At 34.9% G+C, this 17270-nt stretch overlaps 1 protein-coding gene across 2 annotated transcripts in view; it reads left to right on the top strand.

The window, feature by feature from the left end:
- Positions 1-17270, top strand: part of PGAP1 (post-GPI attachment to proteins inositol deacylase 1) — a 128947-nt gene that overhangs the window by 86367 nt on the left and 25310 nt on the right. For both annotated transcript variants that reach the window (XM_077154538.1, XM_077154537.1), the window contains exons 18-20: positions 143-251; positions 1878-1916; positions 4276-4369. In XM_077154538.1, coding sequence (XP_077010653.1) covers positions 143-251; positions 1878-1916; positions 4276-4369 — 242 coding nt within the window. The remainder of the gene's footprint in view (positions 1-142; positions 252-1877; positions 1917-4275; positions 4370-17270) is intronic.

Below are 17270 nucleotides of genomic sequence, written 5' to 3'. Positions count from 1 at the left end.
CATTTATAATAATAATGCTTTTAGATGTCTGGCATCTCGCTTCCTCCACATTATTTCTTTTTTATTTGCTGAGGATTGATTTAACCATGGTTGTTTACTAGCATTTTGTATTTAGGAATTGATATTTAAATTACCATTTTAGGGCTCCATCATCCACAGAAATTTCTCTGAAACTCCATATTGCTCAACCAGAAAATGACAGTCATGTAGCATTATTAAAAATGTACACATCATCAGACTGTCAGTATGAGGTGAGTTGTGTGTTTGTTTAATCTTTAAGTAAGATTTAATTATAGAATAAGCTAGAAACATGTATTTTTTCATTAGTTTCAGATGCATGGCATTGTGGAAGTTAAAAATATATAAGAAATAGACATTTAAAAATATTTTAAACATTCTCCATATTTCCCATGAGCACCACCTTGTATTTCCTTAGCTTGAACATTTGAAAGTATAGATCTTAATAAGTAATAAAAAATAAAATAAAAATTGAGACTGAAAATTAACTTTCTAAATTTGAAAGCCTGAAGTCCAGAATCTGCTGTAAATTGAAGAACAGCATGAAATCAGCTCACATATCTTTACTGAAATAACTGGCAATATTTATTGCTTTATTGCTCTGCTGGGTTAGTTTAAGGATTTTCTTTACTTTTCGCTAATTTTAAACTCTGTTACTTTTAATATGTGAAGATTTAATGCATACTGTGTTTGTTTTACAATCAAAATTCCTGCAAAGAGAAGGGAAATAGACATGGGAGTGACAGTTTTTTTACTTGTGGATTCATGAACTGAAAGAGAACCTCCCTGTATTAGAACATGCCATGTTCCAAAGATTGCAAATTTAAGTATTTGAAGTGTACATTTTAATAATGACAACATCACAGGTTTCTGGTTTCTGTGAAATATCCTATTTTTGCTTGACGATTTCAAACCGAGCATAAATATTGTGATTCTTTATTAGAACTAACTTTCTTGTGGTAAACTAGGATGGTGTTGTCAAATGAACAGAATCTGTTTCTACAACTAGGTTTCAGTTGGAACTATGGTTTGAATTAATTTACATTTCATGGAAATTATTAATGCTTTGATGTCTTGCCTTCTCTTAGTTCTAACAGTGGAGGATTTTGTTGGGCTGTAATGGTTTTTAACTTGTGCTTTTTAATTTTTCATATTATAGAGATAATAAGAATTGCATTAATAATTTGGCTCCAAATACTGCATAGTGTCAGAATGTCCATGCTTTTTATGAATGCTTCGTTGCTAGTACAAGGTCCATATTTTGACAAAATATGGTCATTTTATAACCTCCTTATGAAAGATTTATCTCTTTTCCCCAGGCTTTTCAATGGTATATTTGTGGTGGAGATAATCAATAATGAATTTCTTTTAAAAATATTTTTGCCTAAATACTCCTCAGTGGGCTCTATTTGCTCCTGGTTTTGAATTATGTGGAACTTATTTTTATTAAACATACTCAGACCTGGCTTAGCTCAAGTATATTTAGAGCCATATAATTAGACTTTTAAAGCACTGGCTATGTAGGTTGGTTAATTTGTACTTAATTTTTCAGCAAAGATATGTATAGCCTCTGGATTCAATCATTCAATAAATTTCTTCCAGATATGATCTGGAAGTAAGATATTCTGGCATTCATCCAGAGTTCAAAAAATTATAGTATTAGGAAAATATACTGAACAATACTGAATACATTTAGATATTAGTGATTCAGAAGATTCTTTAAGATCTTGAGTGCCTTTAGGTTTGTCATTATGAAAAGTAAATTATCGTAGAGACATACAGAAGTGCTCAATTTAATAAGATGTGAACTAGAAGAATTTGGGGAAAATAACCTTTTTTTAATCGTTGTTTTAAACTAGGTGACAGTTAAAACTTCCTTTTCGCAAATACTTGGACAGGTAAGAGACACTCCTGGTTGATTAATTTACTGCCTTGTGAATTTATGCTGTAAGGCAGAGGCTAGCAAACATTTTCTGTAAAAGGTCAGATAAATATTTTAGGCCTTGCAGACTATATATAGTCTCTGTTGGTACTGCTGCTGCCGCCACCGCTTTCTTCTTTTTCTTTATTACACTCTAATAAGACCCCAAACCATTCTTAATCTGTGAACCATAGTTGGCCAACCCCTGTTTTAACATGATGTCTTCATGTTTAATACTTCTAGAAATGAAAAATGTTTCTCAATTCTCAAACAAATTGATAAATATTTTTTCCTAAAAGAATGTCATAGTAACACTTCATGTACTCATACAACACTGTAATTTGTAGTTCAGCAAAATTTGTAGTCTTGTGTTTTATAGATTTTTTTTTTTTTTAGTTTTCTGATCACTTACCATGTGCCAGTGACTCTTCCCAGTGCTTTATTCAAATGAGCACATTTGAGTCTCGTAACCCCCTATGAAATAAGTGCTATTATTCTCTCCATTTTACTGGTGAAGACAGAGAAAAGGGGAAACTAACTTACCCAAGAGCACAGAGCAAGTGAGAGGCAAAGCCAAGCCTGCTATGCTACTTACCTTTCCTTCCATACTCTTGATAACTAATGTACGTAGTGTATTTCCTGAGTGTATCATTGGAAGGCAATGAGTATCATTTAGTAATAAAGTAGAAAAATGGCCTTTTCCCTTTTTTCTCAACTCTACTCTCCCCTCACTCAAAGCTATAAACTGTAAATTGTAAGTATGGAATATAACTTTTTTAAGTTTTTCTAATGTATTTTAACTTAGGAATCTAGGTTTTATGCAATATTTTGTGTAAGCATACACTTCTATAGCTTTTGATTAGTTTTCCAGGGAAGTCTATCCATGTTCTAAAAACTTCTATGGAATTCAGGACATGCTTTAAAGTAAATTTCCTTTTTTTTTAATCTTATTTTTAAAACATTTTATTGTGAAAAATAACACATATGCAAAAAAGCAATAAATTTCAAAGCACACTACAAAAATTAATTATAGAACAGATTTCAGAGTTTGGTATGGGTTATAGTTCCACAATTTTATGTTTTTTCTTCTGGCTGCTCCAAGACACGAGACTAAAAGAAATACCAATGTAATGATCCAGCAGTCACACTCATTTGTTAAATCCTATCTTCTCTGTTATAACTCCACATTTTCCTTTGACCTTTTTCCACTCTTTAGAGACATTTGGGCTATGCCCATTCTAACATTTTCACGTTGGAAAGGGCTGTCGATACTATGGAATAGGGGAATAGAAATAGTTGACCTTGGAGAGACTGGCTCCTCTGAGTTTCAGGCCTTTTCTGGCCTAGGAGCCCATCTGGAGGTTGTAGGTGAAAGTAATCATAGTGTATGGAACCTTTGTAGAATCTCAGGTAAAAGTCCTAGGAGTTCTTTAGGGTTGTCAGGAATGGTTTTGATTGGGAGTTGGCAAACCATGATAAATAGCAATATCCAGCTGAAGCTTGTATAAGAGTAGCCTCCAGAGTTAAATTTCCTTTTAAGCATTTTTTTTTTAAAACCACAATACATAAAACTTTTTTGTTATAGGCATGTTTTCTCAAAGATTAGACCAGCTGATAGAATGAGCTTAGGCTTTTTAAATCCCAGTTGTACAAGATTTCTAAAGACAGCAAGCAGCAAAAGAGGTTAATATTAGCAGCTCACAGTTTCTGAAAGCTTATCATATATAAGTTTTTATTCTAAGTACTTTACACAAATGAATACATTTAATTCCTCATAAGCACTATAACTTAGTAATATTATTGCCCCCATTTTGCTGTTGAGGATATGGGAAAGGAACTTGCCCATCTATTACATTTTTATTGTGCAAGTTCTTTTGGTTCCCTGTGCCTGAATTTCTTCAGTGGGAATAAGAGTAGATCCTACCTCAAAGGATTTGGTGGGGGGAAAGTGTGAGAGGTGCATGTAAAGTGTTTATCATCATGCCTGGAAATACTAATGCTTAATGAAGGTGCCTTGAAAAATTGTTTTGTAGCATACACCAGTTAATTATGTATTCTCTTTATTATGCCTTTGATGATAATTTCAGATAACATGTTTCTAATATTCTGTATATTTGTAACATTTATTCTCCTTAGAATTTTGATACCCATTAATGAAAATTAATGTATCAAATTAATTTTGATATATTTATCAAATTTATTATAAAATTATCAAATTAATTTTGATAAAATGTGGCTATGTCAGGAGAGAATAACATTTTTATTTCATATGAAAGTGCATATATTTCATTAGCATGAATATTCAGAAGTTTCCCATTTATTTGCCTGTTTTCTAGGTAATTAGATTTCATGGTGGAGTTCTTCCTGCCTACATTATATCTAGTATCCTTCTTGCTTATGGTGGACAGTTACACTCTCTTTTCTCAACAGGTAAGAATGTTTATAGTTTTTAAGCTATTTTTGTTATAAATTATTAAAGTAGAACAAATATTAGTTTTATATGTGTGTGTATAAATATATATATATATTTGATTATATTACCTTGAATAGGTAGTTCTTAAAAAGAGAGTCACATAGTAGTGGCTACTACTACTATTCTCAGAAAACCTAAAATTGCAGCTGATTTCACAAGCAACCTTCTCTACATCTCTGTTACTTTTTCATCGTCAACCACCAATCCCAAACTAGTTGGGGCAACTGGTCTAGAGATCTTCATTTTGTGGTATTAAGGCCTACAAATTGTTAACATTCTCTTAGCATATCTCATTTGAATCAGTGCCATTTTTTTGTTTTGTTTTGGTATATATAAAGGCTTTGATTTTTTAATTCAATTTTATTGAGATGTTATTAATACACCATGCAGTCTATCTAAAATATACAATCAGTGGCTCCCAACATCATCAAATAGTTGTTCAGTCATTACCACAATCAATTTTAGAACATTTTCATTATTCCAAAATAATAATACTAATAATAATATAAAATAAAAATGTAAAGGAAAAACCCCAAATTTTCAATATCCCTTATTTCCTCTGATTGTTGACCCCTGGGATTGGTATGGTACATTTGTTATTGTTGATAAAAGAATATTAAGATATACTGTTATAGTTCATAGTACGTAATAGGTACATTTTATCCCATATACTACTCTATTATTAATTCCTTCTACTAGTGTCTTATATTTGTTCTAGTCCAGGAACAAACCTGTTTATATTTATACTCTTAATCATAGTCATTTTCCACCACCAGAGTCACTGTGTTATTTATTCCCATGTTTTCACCTCTTGCTTTCCTTCTGGTGACATATGTACTGTAAACTACCCCTTTCAACTGCATTCACTCACGATTCAGCCATACTAATTATACTCACAATAACATGCTACTGTTCTATTTACTGCACATATTAAGCAACCACTCTCCATTTTTAACCTCGTTGTATCCCCTGGTAACCTGTATTCTAGATTTTATGTCTATGAGTTTACTTATTATAATTAGTTCATATTAATGAGATCATACAATATTTGTCCTTTTGTGTCTGACTTATTTCACACAACATAAAGTCCTCAAGTTCATTCATGTTGTCATGTGCTTTAGGACTTCATTCCTTCTTACAACTGAATAATATTCCATCATATGTATGTATCACATTTTTTTTTTTTTTTTTTGCCCATGACCATTTTTTTTTATTAATTAAAAAAAGAATTAACAAAACAATTAGAAATCATTCCAATCTACATGTACAATCAGTAATTCTTAATAACATCACATAGTTGCATATTCATCATTTCTTAGTACATTTGCATCGATTTAGAAAAAAATAAAAAGACAACAGAATAAGAATTAAAACAATAATAGAAAGAAAAAAAAACAAAAAACCTATACCTCACATGCAGCTTCATTCAGTGTTTTAACATAATTGCATTACAATTGGGTAGTATTGTGCTGTCCATTTCTGAGTTTTTATATCCAGTCCCGTTGTACAGTCTGTATCCCTTCATCTCCAATTATCCCTTCTCTTTTTTTTTTTTTTTTTAATTAACGGAAAAAAAGAAATTAACCCAACATTTAGAGATCATAGCATTCTACACATGCAATCATTAATTCTTAACATCATCACATAGATGCATGATCATCATTTCTTAGTACATTTGCATTGGTTTAGAAGAACTAGCAACATAACCGAAAAAGATATAGAATGTTAATATAGAGAAAAAAATAAAAGTAATAATAGTAAAATCAAAACAAAACAAAACAAAACAAAAACCTATAGCTCAGATGCAGCTTCATTCAGTGTTTTAACATGATTACTTTACAATTAGGTATTATTGTGCTGTCCATTTTTGAGTTTTTGTATCTAGTCCTGTTGCACAGTCTGTATCCCTTCAGCTTCAATTACCCATTGTCTTACCCTGTTTCTAACTCCTACTGAACTCTGTTACCAATGACATATTTCAAGTTTATTCTCGAATGTCCGTTCACATCAGTGGGACCATACAGTATTTGTCCTTTAGTTTTTGGCTGGATTCACTCAGCATAATATTCTCTAGGTCCATCCATGTTATTACATGGTTCATAAGTTTATCTTGTCTTAAAGCTGCATAATATTCCATCGTATGTATATACCACAGTTTGTTTAGCCACTCGTCTGTTGATGGACATTTTGGCTGTTTCCATCTCTTTGCAATTGTAAATAATGCTGCTATAAACATTGGTGTGCAAATGTCCGTTTGTGTCTTTGCCCTTAAGTCCTTTGAGTAGATACCTAGCAATGGTATTGCTGGGTCGTATGGCAATTCTATATTCAGCTTTTTGAGGAACCGCCAAACTGCCTTCCACAGTGGTTGCACCCTTTGACATTCCCACCAACAGTGGATAAGTGTGCCTCTTTCTCCGCATCCTCTCCAGCACTTGTCATTTTCTGTTTTGTTGATAATGGCCATTCTGGTGGGTGTGAGATGATATCTCATTGTGGTTTTGATTTGCATTTCTCTAATGGCCAGGGACATTGAGCATCTCTTCATGTGCCTCTTGGCCATCCGTATTTCCTCTTCTGAGAGGTGTCTGTTCAAGTCTTTTTCCCATTTTGTAATTGGGTTGGCTGTCTTTTTGTTGTTGAGATGAACAATCTCTTTATAAATTCTGGATACTAGACCTTTATCTGATATATCATTTCCAAATATTGTCTCCCATTGTGAAGGCTGTCTTTCTACTTTCTTGATGAAGTTCTTTGATGCACAAAAGTGTTTAATTTTGAGGAGTTCCCATTTATTTATTTCCTTCTTCAGTGCTCTTGCTTTAGGTTTAAGGTCCATAAAACCGCCTCCAGTTGTAAGATCCATAAGATATCTCCCAACATTTTCCTCTAACTGTTTTATGGTCTTAGACCTAATGTTTAGATCTTTGATCCATTTTGAGTTAACTTTTTTTTTTTTTCTTTTTTTTATTAATTAAAAAAAGAATTAACAAAACAATTAGAAATCATTTCAATGTACATGTACAATCAGTAATTCTTAATAACATCACATAGTTGCATATTCATCATTTCTTAGTACATTTGCATCGATTTAGAAAAAGAAATAAAAAGACAACAGAATAAGAATTAAAACAATAGAAAGAAAAAAAAAACAAAAAAAACAAAAACAAAAAACCTATACCTCACATGCAGCTTCATTCAGTGTTTTAACATAATTGCATTACAATTGGGTAGTATTGTGCTGTCCATTTCTGAGTTTTTATATCCAGTCCCGTTGTACAGTCTGTATCCCTTCATCTCCAATTATCCCTTCTCTTTTTTTTTTTTTTTTTTAATTAACAGAAAAAAAGAAATTAACCCAACATTTAGAGATCATACCATTCTACACATGCAATCATTAATTCTTAACATCATCACATAGCTGCATGATCATCATTTCTTAGTACATTTGCATTAGTTTAGAAGAACTAGCAACATAACCGAAAAAGATATAGAATGTTAATATAGAGAAAAAAATAAAAGTAATAATAGTAAAATCAAAACAAAACAACACAAAACAAAACAAAAACCTATAGCTCAGATGCAGCTTCATTCAGTGTTTTAACATGATTACTTTACAATTGGGTATTATTGTGCTGTCCATTTTTGAGTTTTTGTATCTAGTCCTGTTGCACAGTCTGTATCCCTTCAGCTTCAATTACCCATTGTCTTACCCTGTTTCTAACTCCTGCTGAACTCTGTTACCAATGACATATTTCAAGTTTATTCTCGAATGTCCGTTCACATCAGTGGGACCATACAGTATTTGTCCTTTAGTTTTTGGCTGGATTCACTCAGCATAATATTCTCTAGGTCCATCCATGTTATTACATGGTTCATAAGTTTATCTTGTCTTAAAGCTGCATAATATTCCATCGTATGTATATACCACAGTTTGTTTAGCCACTCGTCTGTTGATGGACATTTTGGCTGTTTCCATCTCTTTGCAATTGTAAATAATGCTGCTATAAACATTGGTGTGCAAATGTCCGTTTGTGTCTTTGCCCTTAAGTCCTTTGAGTAGATACCTAGCAATGGTATTGCTGGGTCGTATGGCAATTCTATATTCAGCTTTTTGAGGAACCGCCAAACTGCCTTCCACAGTGGTTGCACCCTTTGACATTCCCACCAACAGTGGATAAGTGTGCCTCTTTCTCCGCATCCTCTCCAGCACTTGTCATTTTCTGTTTTGTTGATAATGGCCATTCTGGTGGGTGTGAGATGATATCTCATTGTGGTTTTGATTTGCATTTCTCTAATGGCCAGGGACATTGAGCATCTCTTCATGTGCCTCTTGGCCATCCGTATTTCCTCTTCTGAGAGGTGTCTGTTCAAGTCTTTTTCCCATTTTGTAATTGGGTTGGCTGTCTTTTTGTTGTTGAGATGAACAATCTCTTTATAAATTCTGGATACTAGACCTTTATCTGATATATCATTTCCAAATATTGTATCCCATTGTGAAGGCTGTCTTTCTACTTTCTTGATGAAGTTCTTTGATGCACAAAAGTGTTTAATTTTGAGGAGTTCCCATTTATTTATTTCCTTCTTCAGTGCTCTTGCTTTAGGTTTAAGGTCCATAAAACCGCCTCCAGTTGTAAGATCCATAAGATATCTCCCTACATTTTCCTCTAACTGTTTTATGGTCTTAGACCTAATGTTTAGATCTTTGATCCATTTTGAGTTAACTTTTGTATAGGGTGTGAGAGATGGGTCTTCTTTCATTCTTTTGCATATGGATATCCAGTTCTCTAGGCACCATTTATTGAAGAGACTGCTCTGTCCCAGGTGAGTTGGCTTGACTGCCTTATCAAAGATCAAATGTCCATAGATGAGAGGGTCTATATCTGAGCACTCTATTCGATTCCATTGGTCGATATATCTATCTTTATGCCAATACCATGCTGTTTTGACCACTGTGGCTTCATAATATGCCTTAAAGTCAGGCAGCGCGAGACCTCCAGCTTCGTTTTTTTCCCTCAAGATGTTTTTAGCAATTCGGGGCACCCTGCCCTTCCAGATAAATTTGCTTATTGGTTTTTCTATTTCTGAAAAATAAGTTGTTGGGATTTTGATTGGTATTGCATTGAATCTGTAAATCAATTTAGGTAGGATTGACATCTTAACTATATTTAGTCTTCCAATCCATGAACACGGTATGCCCTTCCATCTATTTAGGTCTTCTGTGATTTCTTTTAGCAGTTTTTTGTAGTTTTCTTTATATAGGTTTTTTGTCTCTTTAGTTAAATTTATTCCTAGGTATTTTATTCTTTTAGTTGCAATTGTAAATGGGATTCGTTTCTTGATTTCCCCCTCAGCTTGTTCATTACTAGTGTATAGAAACACTACAGATTTTTGAATGTTGATCTTGTAACCTGCTACTTTGCTGTACTCATTTATTAGCTCTAGTAGTTTTGTTGTGGATTTTTCTGGGTTTTCGATGTATAGTATCATATCGTCTGCAAACAGTGATAGTTTTACTTCTTCCTTTCCAATTTTGATGCCTTGTATTTCTTTTTCTTGTCTAATTGCTCTGGCTAGAACCTCCAACACAATGTTGAATAATAGTGGTGATAGTGGACATCCTTGTCTTGTTCCTGATCTTAGGGGGAAAGTTTTCAATTTTTCCCCATTGAGGATGATATTAGCTGTGGGTTTTTCATATATTCCCTCTATCATTTTAAGGAAGTTCCCTTGTATTCCTATCTTTTGAAGTGTTTTCAACAGGAAAGGATGTTGAATCTTGTCGAATGCCTTCTCTGCATCAATTGAGATGATCATGTGATTTTTCTGCTTTGATTTGTTGATATGGTGTATTACATTAATTGATTTTCTTATGTTGAACCATCCTTGCATACCTGGCATGAATCCTACTTGGTCATGATGTATAATTCTTTTAATGTGTTGTTGGATACGATTTGCTAGAATTTTATTGAGGATTTTTGCATCTGTATTCATTAGAGAGATTGGTCTGTAGTTTTCTTTTTTTGTAATATCTTTGCCTGGTTTTGGTATGAGGGTGATGTTGGCTTCATAGAATGAATTAGGTAGTTTCCCCTCCACTTCGATTTTTTTGAAGAGTTTGAAGAGAATTGGTACTAATTCTTTCTGGAACGTTTGGTAGAATTCACATGTGAAGCCATCTGGTCCTGGACTTTTCTTTTTAGGAAGCTTTTGAATGACTAATTCAATTTCTTTACTTGTGATTGGTTTGTTGAGGTCATCTATGTCTTCTTGAGTCAAAGTTGGTTGTTCATGTCTTTCCAGGAACCCGTCCATTTCCTCTAAATTGTTGTATTTATTAGCATAAAGTTGTTCATAGTATCCTGTTATTACCTCCTTTATTTCTGTGAGGTCAGTAGTTATGTCTCCTCTTCCATTTCTGATCTTATTTATTTGCATCCTCTCTCTTCTTCTTTTTGTCAATCTTGCTAAGGGCCCATCAATCTTATTGATTTTCTCATAGAACCAACTTCTGGCCTTATTGATTTTCTCTATTGTTTTCATGTTTTCAATTTCATTTATTTGTGCTCTAATCTTTGTTATTTCTTTCCTTTTGCTTGCTTTGGGGTTAGCTTGCTGTTCTTTCTCCAGTTCTTCCAAATGGATAGTTAATTCCTGCATTTTTGCCTTTTCTTCTTTTCTGATATAGGCATTTAGAGCAATAAATTTCCCTCTTAGCACTGCCTTTGCTGCGTCCCATAAGTTTTGATATGTTGTGTTTTCATTTTCATTCGCCTCGAGGTATTTGCTAATTTCTCTTGCAATTTCTTCTTTGACCCAGTCGTTGTTTAGGAGTGTGTTGTTGAGCCTCCACGTATTTGTGAATTTTCTGGCACTCTGCCTATTATTGATTTCCAACATCATTCCTTTATGGTCCGAGAAAGTGTTGTGTAAGATTTCAATCTTTTTAAATTTGTTAAGACTTGCTTTGTGACCCAGCATATGGTCTATCTTTGAGAATGATCCATGAGCACTTGAGAAAAAGGTGTATCCTGCTGTTGTGGGATGTAATGTCCTATAAATGTCTATTAAGTCTAGTTCATTTATAGTAATATTCAGATTCTCTATTTCTTTGTTGATCCTCTGTCTAGATGTTCTGTCCCTTGATGAGAGTGGTGAGTTGAAGTCTCCAACTATTATGGTATATGAGTCTATTTCCCTTTTCAGTGTTTGCAGTATATTCCTCACGTATTTTGGGGCATTCTGATTCGGTGCCTAAATATTTATGATTGTTATGTCTTCTTGTTTAATTGTTCCTTTTATTAGTATGTAGTGTCCTTCTTTGTCTCTTTTAACTGTTTTACATTTGAAGTCTAATTTGTTGGATATTAGTATAGCCACTCCTGCTCTTTTCTGGTTGTTATTTGCATGAAATATCTTTTCCCAACCTTTCACTTTCAACCTATGTTTATCTTTGGGTCTAACATGTGTTTCCTGTAGACAGCATATCGAAGGATCCTGTTTTTTAATCCATTCTGCCAATCTATGTCTTTTGATTGGGGAATTCAGTCCATTGACATTTAGTGTTATTACTGTTTGGATAATATTTTCCTCTAACATCTTGCCTTTTGTATTATATATATCATATCTGATTTTCCTTCTTTCTACACTCTTTTCCATATCTCTCTCTTCTGTCTTTTTGTATCTGACTCTAATGCTCCCTTTAGTATTTCTTGCAGAGCTGGTCTCTTGGTCACAAATTCTTTCAGTGACTTTTTGTCTGAGAATGTTTTAATTTCTCCCTCATTTTTGAAGGATAATTTTGCTGGATAGAGGAGTCTTGGTTGGCAGTTTTTCTCTTTTAGTATTTTAAATATATCATCCCACTGTCTTCTAGCTTCCATGGTTTCTGCTGAGAAATCTACACAAAGTCTTATTGGGTTTCCCTTGTATGTAATGGATTGTTTTTCTCTTGCTGCTTTCAAGATCTTCTCTTTCTCTTTGACCTCTGACATTCTAACTAGTAAGTGTCTTGGAGAACGCCTATTTGGGTCTAATCTCTTTGGGGTGCGCTGTACTTCTTGGATCTGTAATTTTAGGTCTTTCATAAGAGTTGGGAAATTTTCAGTGATAATTTCTTCCATTAGTTTTTCTCCTCCTTTTCCCTTCTCTTCTCCTTCTGGGACACCCACAACACGTATATTTGTGTGGTTCATATTGTCCTTGAGTTCCCTGATACCCTGTTCAAATTTTTCCATTCTTTTCCCTATAGTTTCTGTTTCTTTTTGGAATTCAGATGTTCCATCCTCCAAATCACTAATTCTATCTTCTGTCTCTTTAAATCTATCATTGTAGCTATCCATTATTTTTTCTATGTTTGCTACTTTATCCTTCACTTCCATAAGTTCTGCGATTTGTTTTTTCAGTTTTTCTATTTCTTCTTTATGTTCAGCCCATGTCCTCTTCATGTCCTCCCTCAATTTATCGATTTCATTTTTGAAGAGGTTTTCCATTTCTGTTCGTATATTCAGCATTAGTTGTCTCAGCTCTTGTGTCTCATTTGAGCTATTGGTTTGTTCCTTTGACTGAGCCATATTCTCAATCTTTTGAGCGTGGACAGTTATCTTCTGCTGCTGGCGTCTGGGCATTTATTCAGATTTCTCTTGGTGTTGGACCCAGCAAGGTTGTAATATTTTTCTGTGAAATCTCTGGGTTCTGTTTTTCTTATCCTGCCCAGTAGGTGGCGCTCGTGGCACACGTTTGTCTGCGGGTCCCACCAGTAAAAGGTGCTGTGGGACCTTAAACTTTGGAAAACTCTCGGCGTCCTGGGGGTTCGCTAGCCGAAGCGGCTTGAGCCGGCCCAGAGTCCGAACGCAGGGAGGGTGTCCGAACGCAGGGAGGGTTGCTGGTCGCCGCAGCCAGAGAAAGAGCCCGTCCGAATTTCCTAGTCGGCCCTGGGCAACAAGCGTGGCGGGAGGGCGCCAGCGGCAGCGGCCCGCCTGAGAGAGTGCACGTTCCCCGGGAGTCACGGGGTCACCGTTCTCCGCGGCCTGGGGGTTTCCGATCCAATTCTCTCAGTTGGTCCGGGGGCTGCGCGTGGTGTGGGCGCCAGTCGCCTTGGTTTCAGGGGACCACCTCTCCAATTCTCCCAGCCGGCCCGGGAAGGGGGAAGGGAGTAACTCCGGTCGCTTGCCACCCCGCCCGGTAAGGCCCGCGCGCCTCGGCGATCTCACCCGAGCTGCTTCTCTCAGCCAGCCAGCCGTTCCAGGATGGGGTACGCTGTCTTTTTTATCTCTGTTGTGGCTTTGGGCGCTTTCTGTATCGTTTCTACTCCCCTAGTAGGTGTCCTGGAGAAGAAACTAAGATCCGCGCGTCTTACTAAGCCGCCATCTTCCAGGAAGTCTATGTATCACATTTTGTTTATCCATTTATCTGCTGATGGATACTTGAATTGTTTTCATCTTTTAGCAATTGTGAATAATGCCTCAATAAACATTAGTGTACAAGTGTCTGTGTGCCTGCTTTCAGATCATCTGGATATATACTGAGTGATGGGATTGCTGGATCACAAGACAACTCTATACTTAACTTCCTAAGGAAATGCCATAGCATCTTCCACAGCGGTTGTACCATGTTCCTGATTTTTGCACATCCTCTCTAACACTCGTGGTATCCTATTTGTTTAATAGATCCCATTCTCGTAGGTGTAAAATGCTTTCTCATTGTGGTTTTGATTTGCATGTCCCTAAGCTAATAAAGATGAGCATCCTTCCATGTGCTTTCTTAGCCACTTGTATTTCCTCTGGAAAAAAAGGTCTATCCATTTATTTATATTTACTTTGATTTCTTTTAGCAATATTTTGTAGTTTTCTGTGTACAGGTCCTTAACATCCTTGGTTAAGTTTATTCCTAGATATTTAATTCTTTTAGTTGCTATTGTAAATGAAATTTTTTTCTTGATTTCCTCTTCAAATAGCTCATTACTAGTGCTTATAAACCCTGCTGGGTTTTTTATATTGATCTTGTATCCCACCACTTTGCCGAACTCATTTATTAGTTCAAGTAACTTTGTTGTAATTTTTTCAGGATTTTCTAAATACAGGATCATGTTGTCTGCATATAGTGAAAGTTTTACTTCCTCCTTTCTGATTTGGATGTCTTTTATTTCTTTTTCTTGCCTAATTGTTCTGGCTAGAATTTCTAGCACAATGTTGAATAATATGATGACAGTGGCCATCCTTGTCTTGTTTGGATCTAAGAGGAAAAGCTTTTAGTTTTTCACAATTGAGTATGTTCTTGGCTGTGGATTTTTCATATATGCCCGTTATCATGTTGAGGAAGTTTCCTACAATTCTTGGCTTTCAAAATGTTTTTAACAAGAAAAGATACTGGTTGTTATCAAATACCTTTTCTGCATCTGCGGTCCTTGCTCCCGGCTTGTTGCTTTGTGCTTCTGATTCCAGTGGCTTCCTCTCCCAAGCATCTGTGGGCCCTCACTTAGCTTCTCTGTATTGGCTCTGTCTAGGTTCTGGCTTGCTTAGCATCTCATGGGAAGACACATGGCATTGTCTGTTGGATTGTGGTTTCTAATGTCTCTCCAAGTATTTGTGTCAACACTTCAGGCCTCTCCAAATTTCTGTGTCTGAGCTCTCTCCGAAATGTTTTACCCTTTAAAGGACTCCAATTCAGACCCCTTGAATGAGCAGAGTCACATCTCCATCTAATCAAAAGGTCATATCCACAATTGGGTATGTCACACCTCCATGGAACCAACCTATTTAAGAGATCCCACCCTACAATATTGGATCAGGATTAAAAGAACATGGTTGCCCCACAAGACTGGATTAGAGTGAAAAGAACGTGGCATTTCTGGGGTACATAACAGTTTCAAACCACCACAAGGATTGAGTTCTGCTTCTTCTTTTTTTTTATCATTACATTTATGCACTTTCCTTTTAGATCTATGGAAAGTAAAAAGTGGAGTTACAAATAAAAAATAAGTAGTATTGGCATTTGTATTCACCCATGTTCTTACCCTCACTAGAGACTTATTTCTTCTTGTGGCTTCTATTCATTGTCATTTCTTTTCAACCTGCAGAACTCTCTTTAGCATCAGTTCTGCCTGTTCTTATTCCACCATCTTCCTAGAAGTTCAGTGCCATTTTTTAATGGAAAAAAAAAACAAAAACCAACTTTAATTTGAATCTAAACAAATTAACTCTTAATTATTTAAAAAAAGAAAGAAAGAAATGCACAAAGAAATTAAACAATTTAATAATCTTTATGTAGTAATTTTCCAGTATTTATGGCTTAAAAAGGAATAAAAAAATAAAAAATACTATTACACATAAAAAAATATTTACAATAACATCTTAATATTCTCAAATGGATTTTTTCATTTTTTTTAAACAGTATCCAAGTAAAATCCACACGTTGCAGTTGGTCTTTTAAGTTTCTTAATCTATAGGTTTCTACCCTCCCTGTCTCTTGCAATATATTTATTGAACAGATCTGGTTGCTTGAATTACTGAATTTTCCACAGTCTGGATTTTGCTGGTTGTATCTCCAAAGTATACTGGAGCATGATCTTCTATCCGACCAATATCCTGTAAACTGATAATTAAAGCTAGATTCTTGGTTGAATTTAAGTTCTCCCTACCTCCCTCCTTCCTTTTTTTCCCCCCCCCAATAATGCTTCACAGGTGTTTAATTCTGTATGGATGCTCCAGTCCCATTGTAATCAGTCTTTCTTGTCCTGGTTGTTATCAAAATATTTATTTTAGACATACTAATTTTCTTTCACATCATCCTGATTTCTTTTTTCTCTCTCTTTTTAAAAAGATGTATGGACCAATGCTTTCTTATTACTTTTCCATTCTTTATGTTTCTAAGTAATAGAGATAAATTTCTTGAAAGTTCATCTCTTGCAAGTTTTAAGAGATCCCCATTCCTTACTTGTTTCCTCCATTATACACATTCATGCCAAACTTTCTTCCCTCCATTCTGAGGACTTCTTAAGATATGTAGGTTCATTGAGGTTATCTTGTTCTCCATTCTGTTCCTGGCACTTGGCATAGTGCCAAGCTCACAGTAGGCATTCAGTTTAATACTGATATTAACTATACCAATTAAGTCGTGGCAGATTGAATCAAATAACTGAGAGCTTAATGAAGGAACATCATTTCGTCTTAACTGCTGCATAATATTCCGTCGTATATGTATACCACATTTTGTTAATTCACTCGTCTGTTGATGGGCATTTGGTTTGTTTGCACCTTTTGACGATTGTGAATGATGCTGTTGTGAACACTGGTGTACAAATGTCTTTTTGTGTCATTGCTTTCAGCTCTTTTAGGTATATACCAAGTAGTGCTATTCCTGGGTCATAGGGCAACTTGATATTTGTTTAATAGCAGCCATTCTTATGGGTGTGAGGTGGTATCTCATTGTAGTCATGATCTGCATTTTCCTTATAGCTAACAAAAATGAACATCTCTTCATGTTCTTTTTTTTTTTTTTAACTTTTTTTATTGTATGGTCTAATATATATAGCAGAGTAATAAAAAAGCAATCATTTTCAAAGCATTCATCAACATATAGTTATAGGACAAATCCCAGAGTTTGTTGAGGGCTACCATACCATCCTCTCAGATTTTACCTTCTAGCTGCTCCAGAATATAGGCGGCTAGAGGGCTTAAATAATTTTTGTCATCACAGTTGACTTTTTCCCCTTCTTTTTCATGTGAAAAAAAACATTTATACAAAAAAGCTATGAATTTCAAAGCACAGCACCACAATTAGTTGTGGAACATATTTCAAAGTTTGACATGGGTTACAACTTCACAATTTTAGGTTTTTACTTCTAGCTGCTCTAAAATA

Source organism: Tamandua tetradactyla, chromosome 3, assembly GCF_023851605.1.
Source record: "Tamandua tetradactyla isolate mTamTet1 chromosome 3, mTamTet1.pri, whole genome shotgun sequence".
Lineage (NCBI taxonomy): Eukaryota > Metazoa > Chordata > Mammalia > Pilosa > Myrmecophagidae > Tamandua > Tamandua tetradactyla.
The sequence above is the reverse complement of the archived record's forward strand: the minus strand, read 5'-3'. Positions and strand labels throughout refer to the sequence as shown.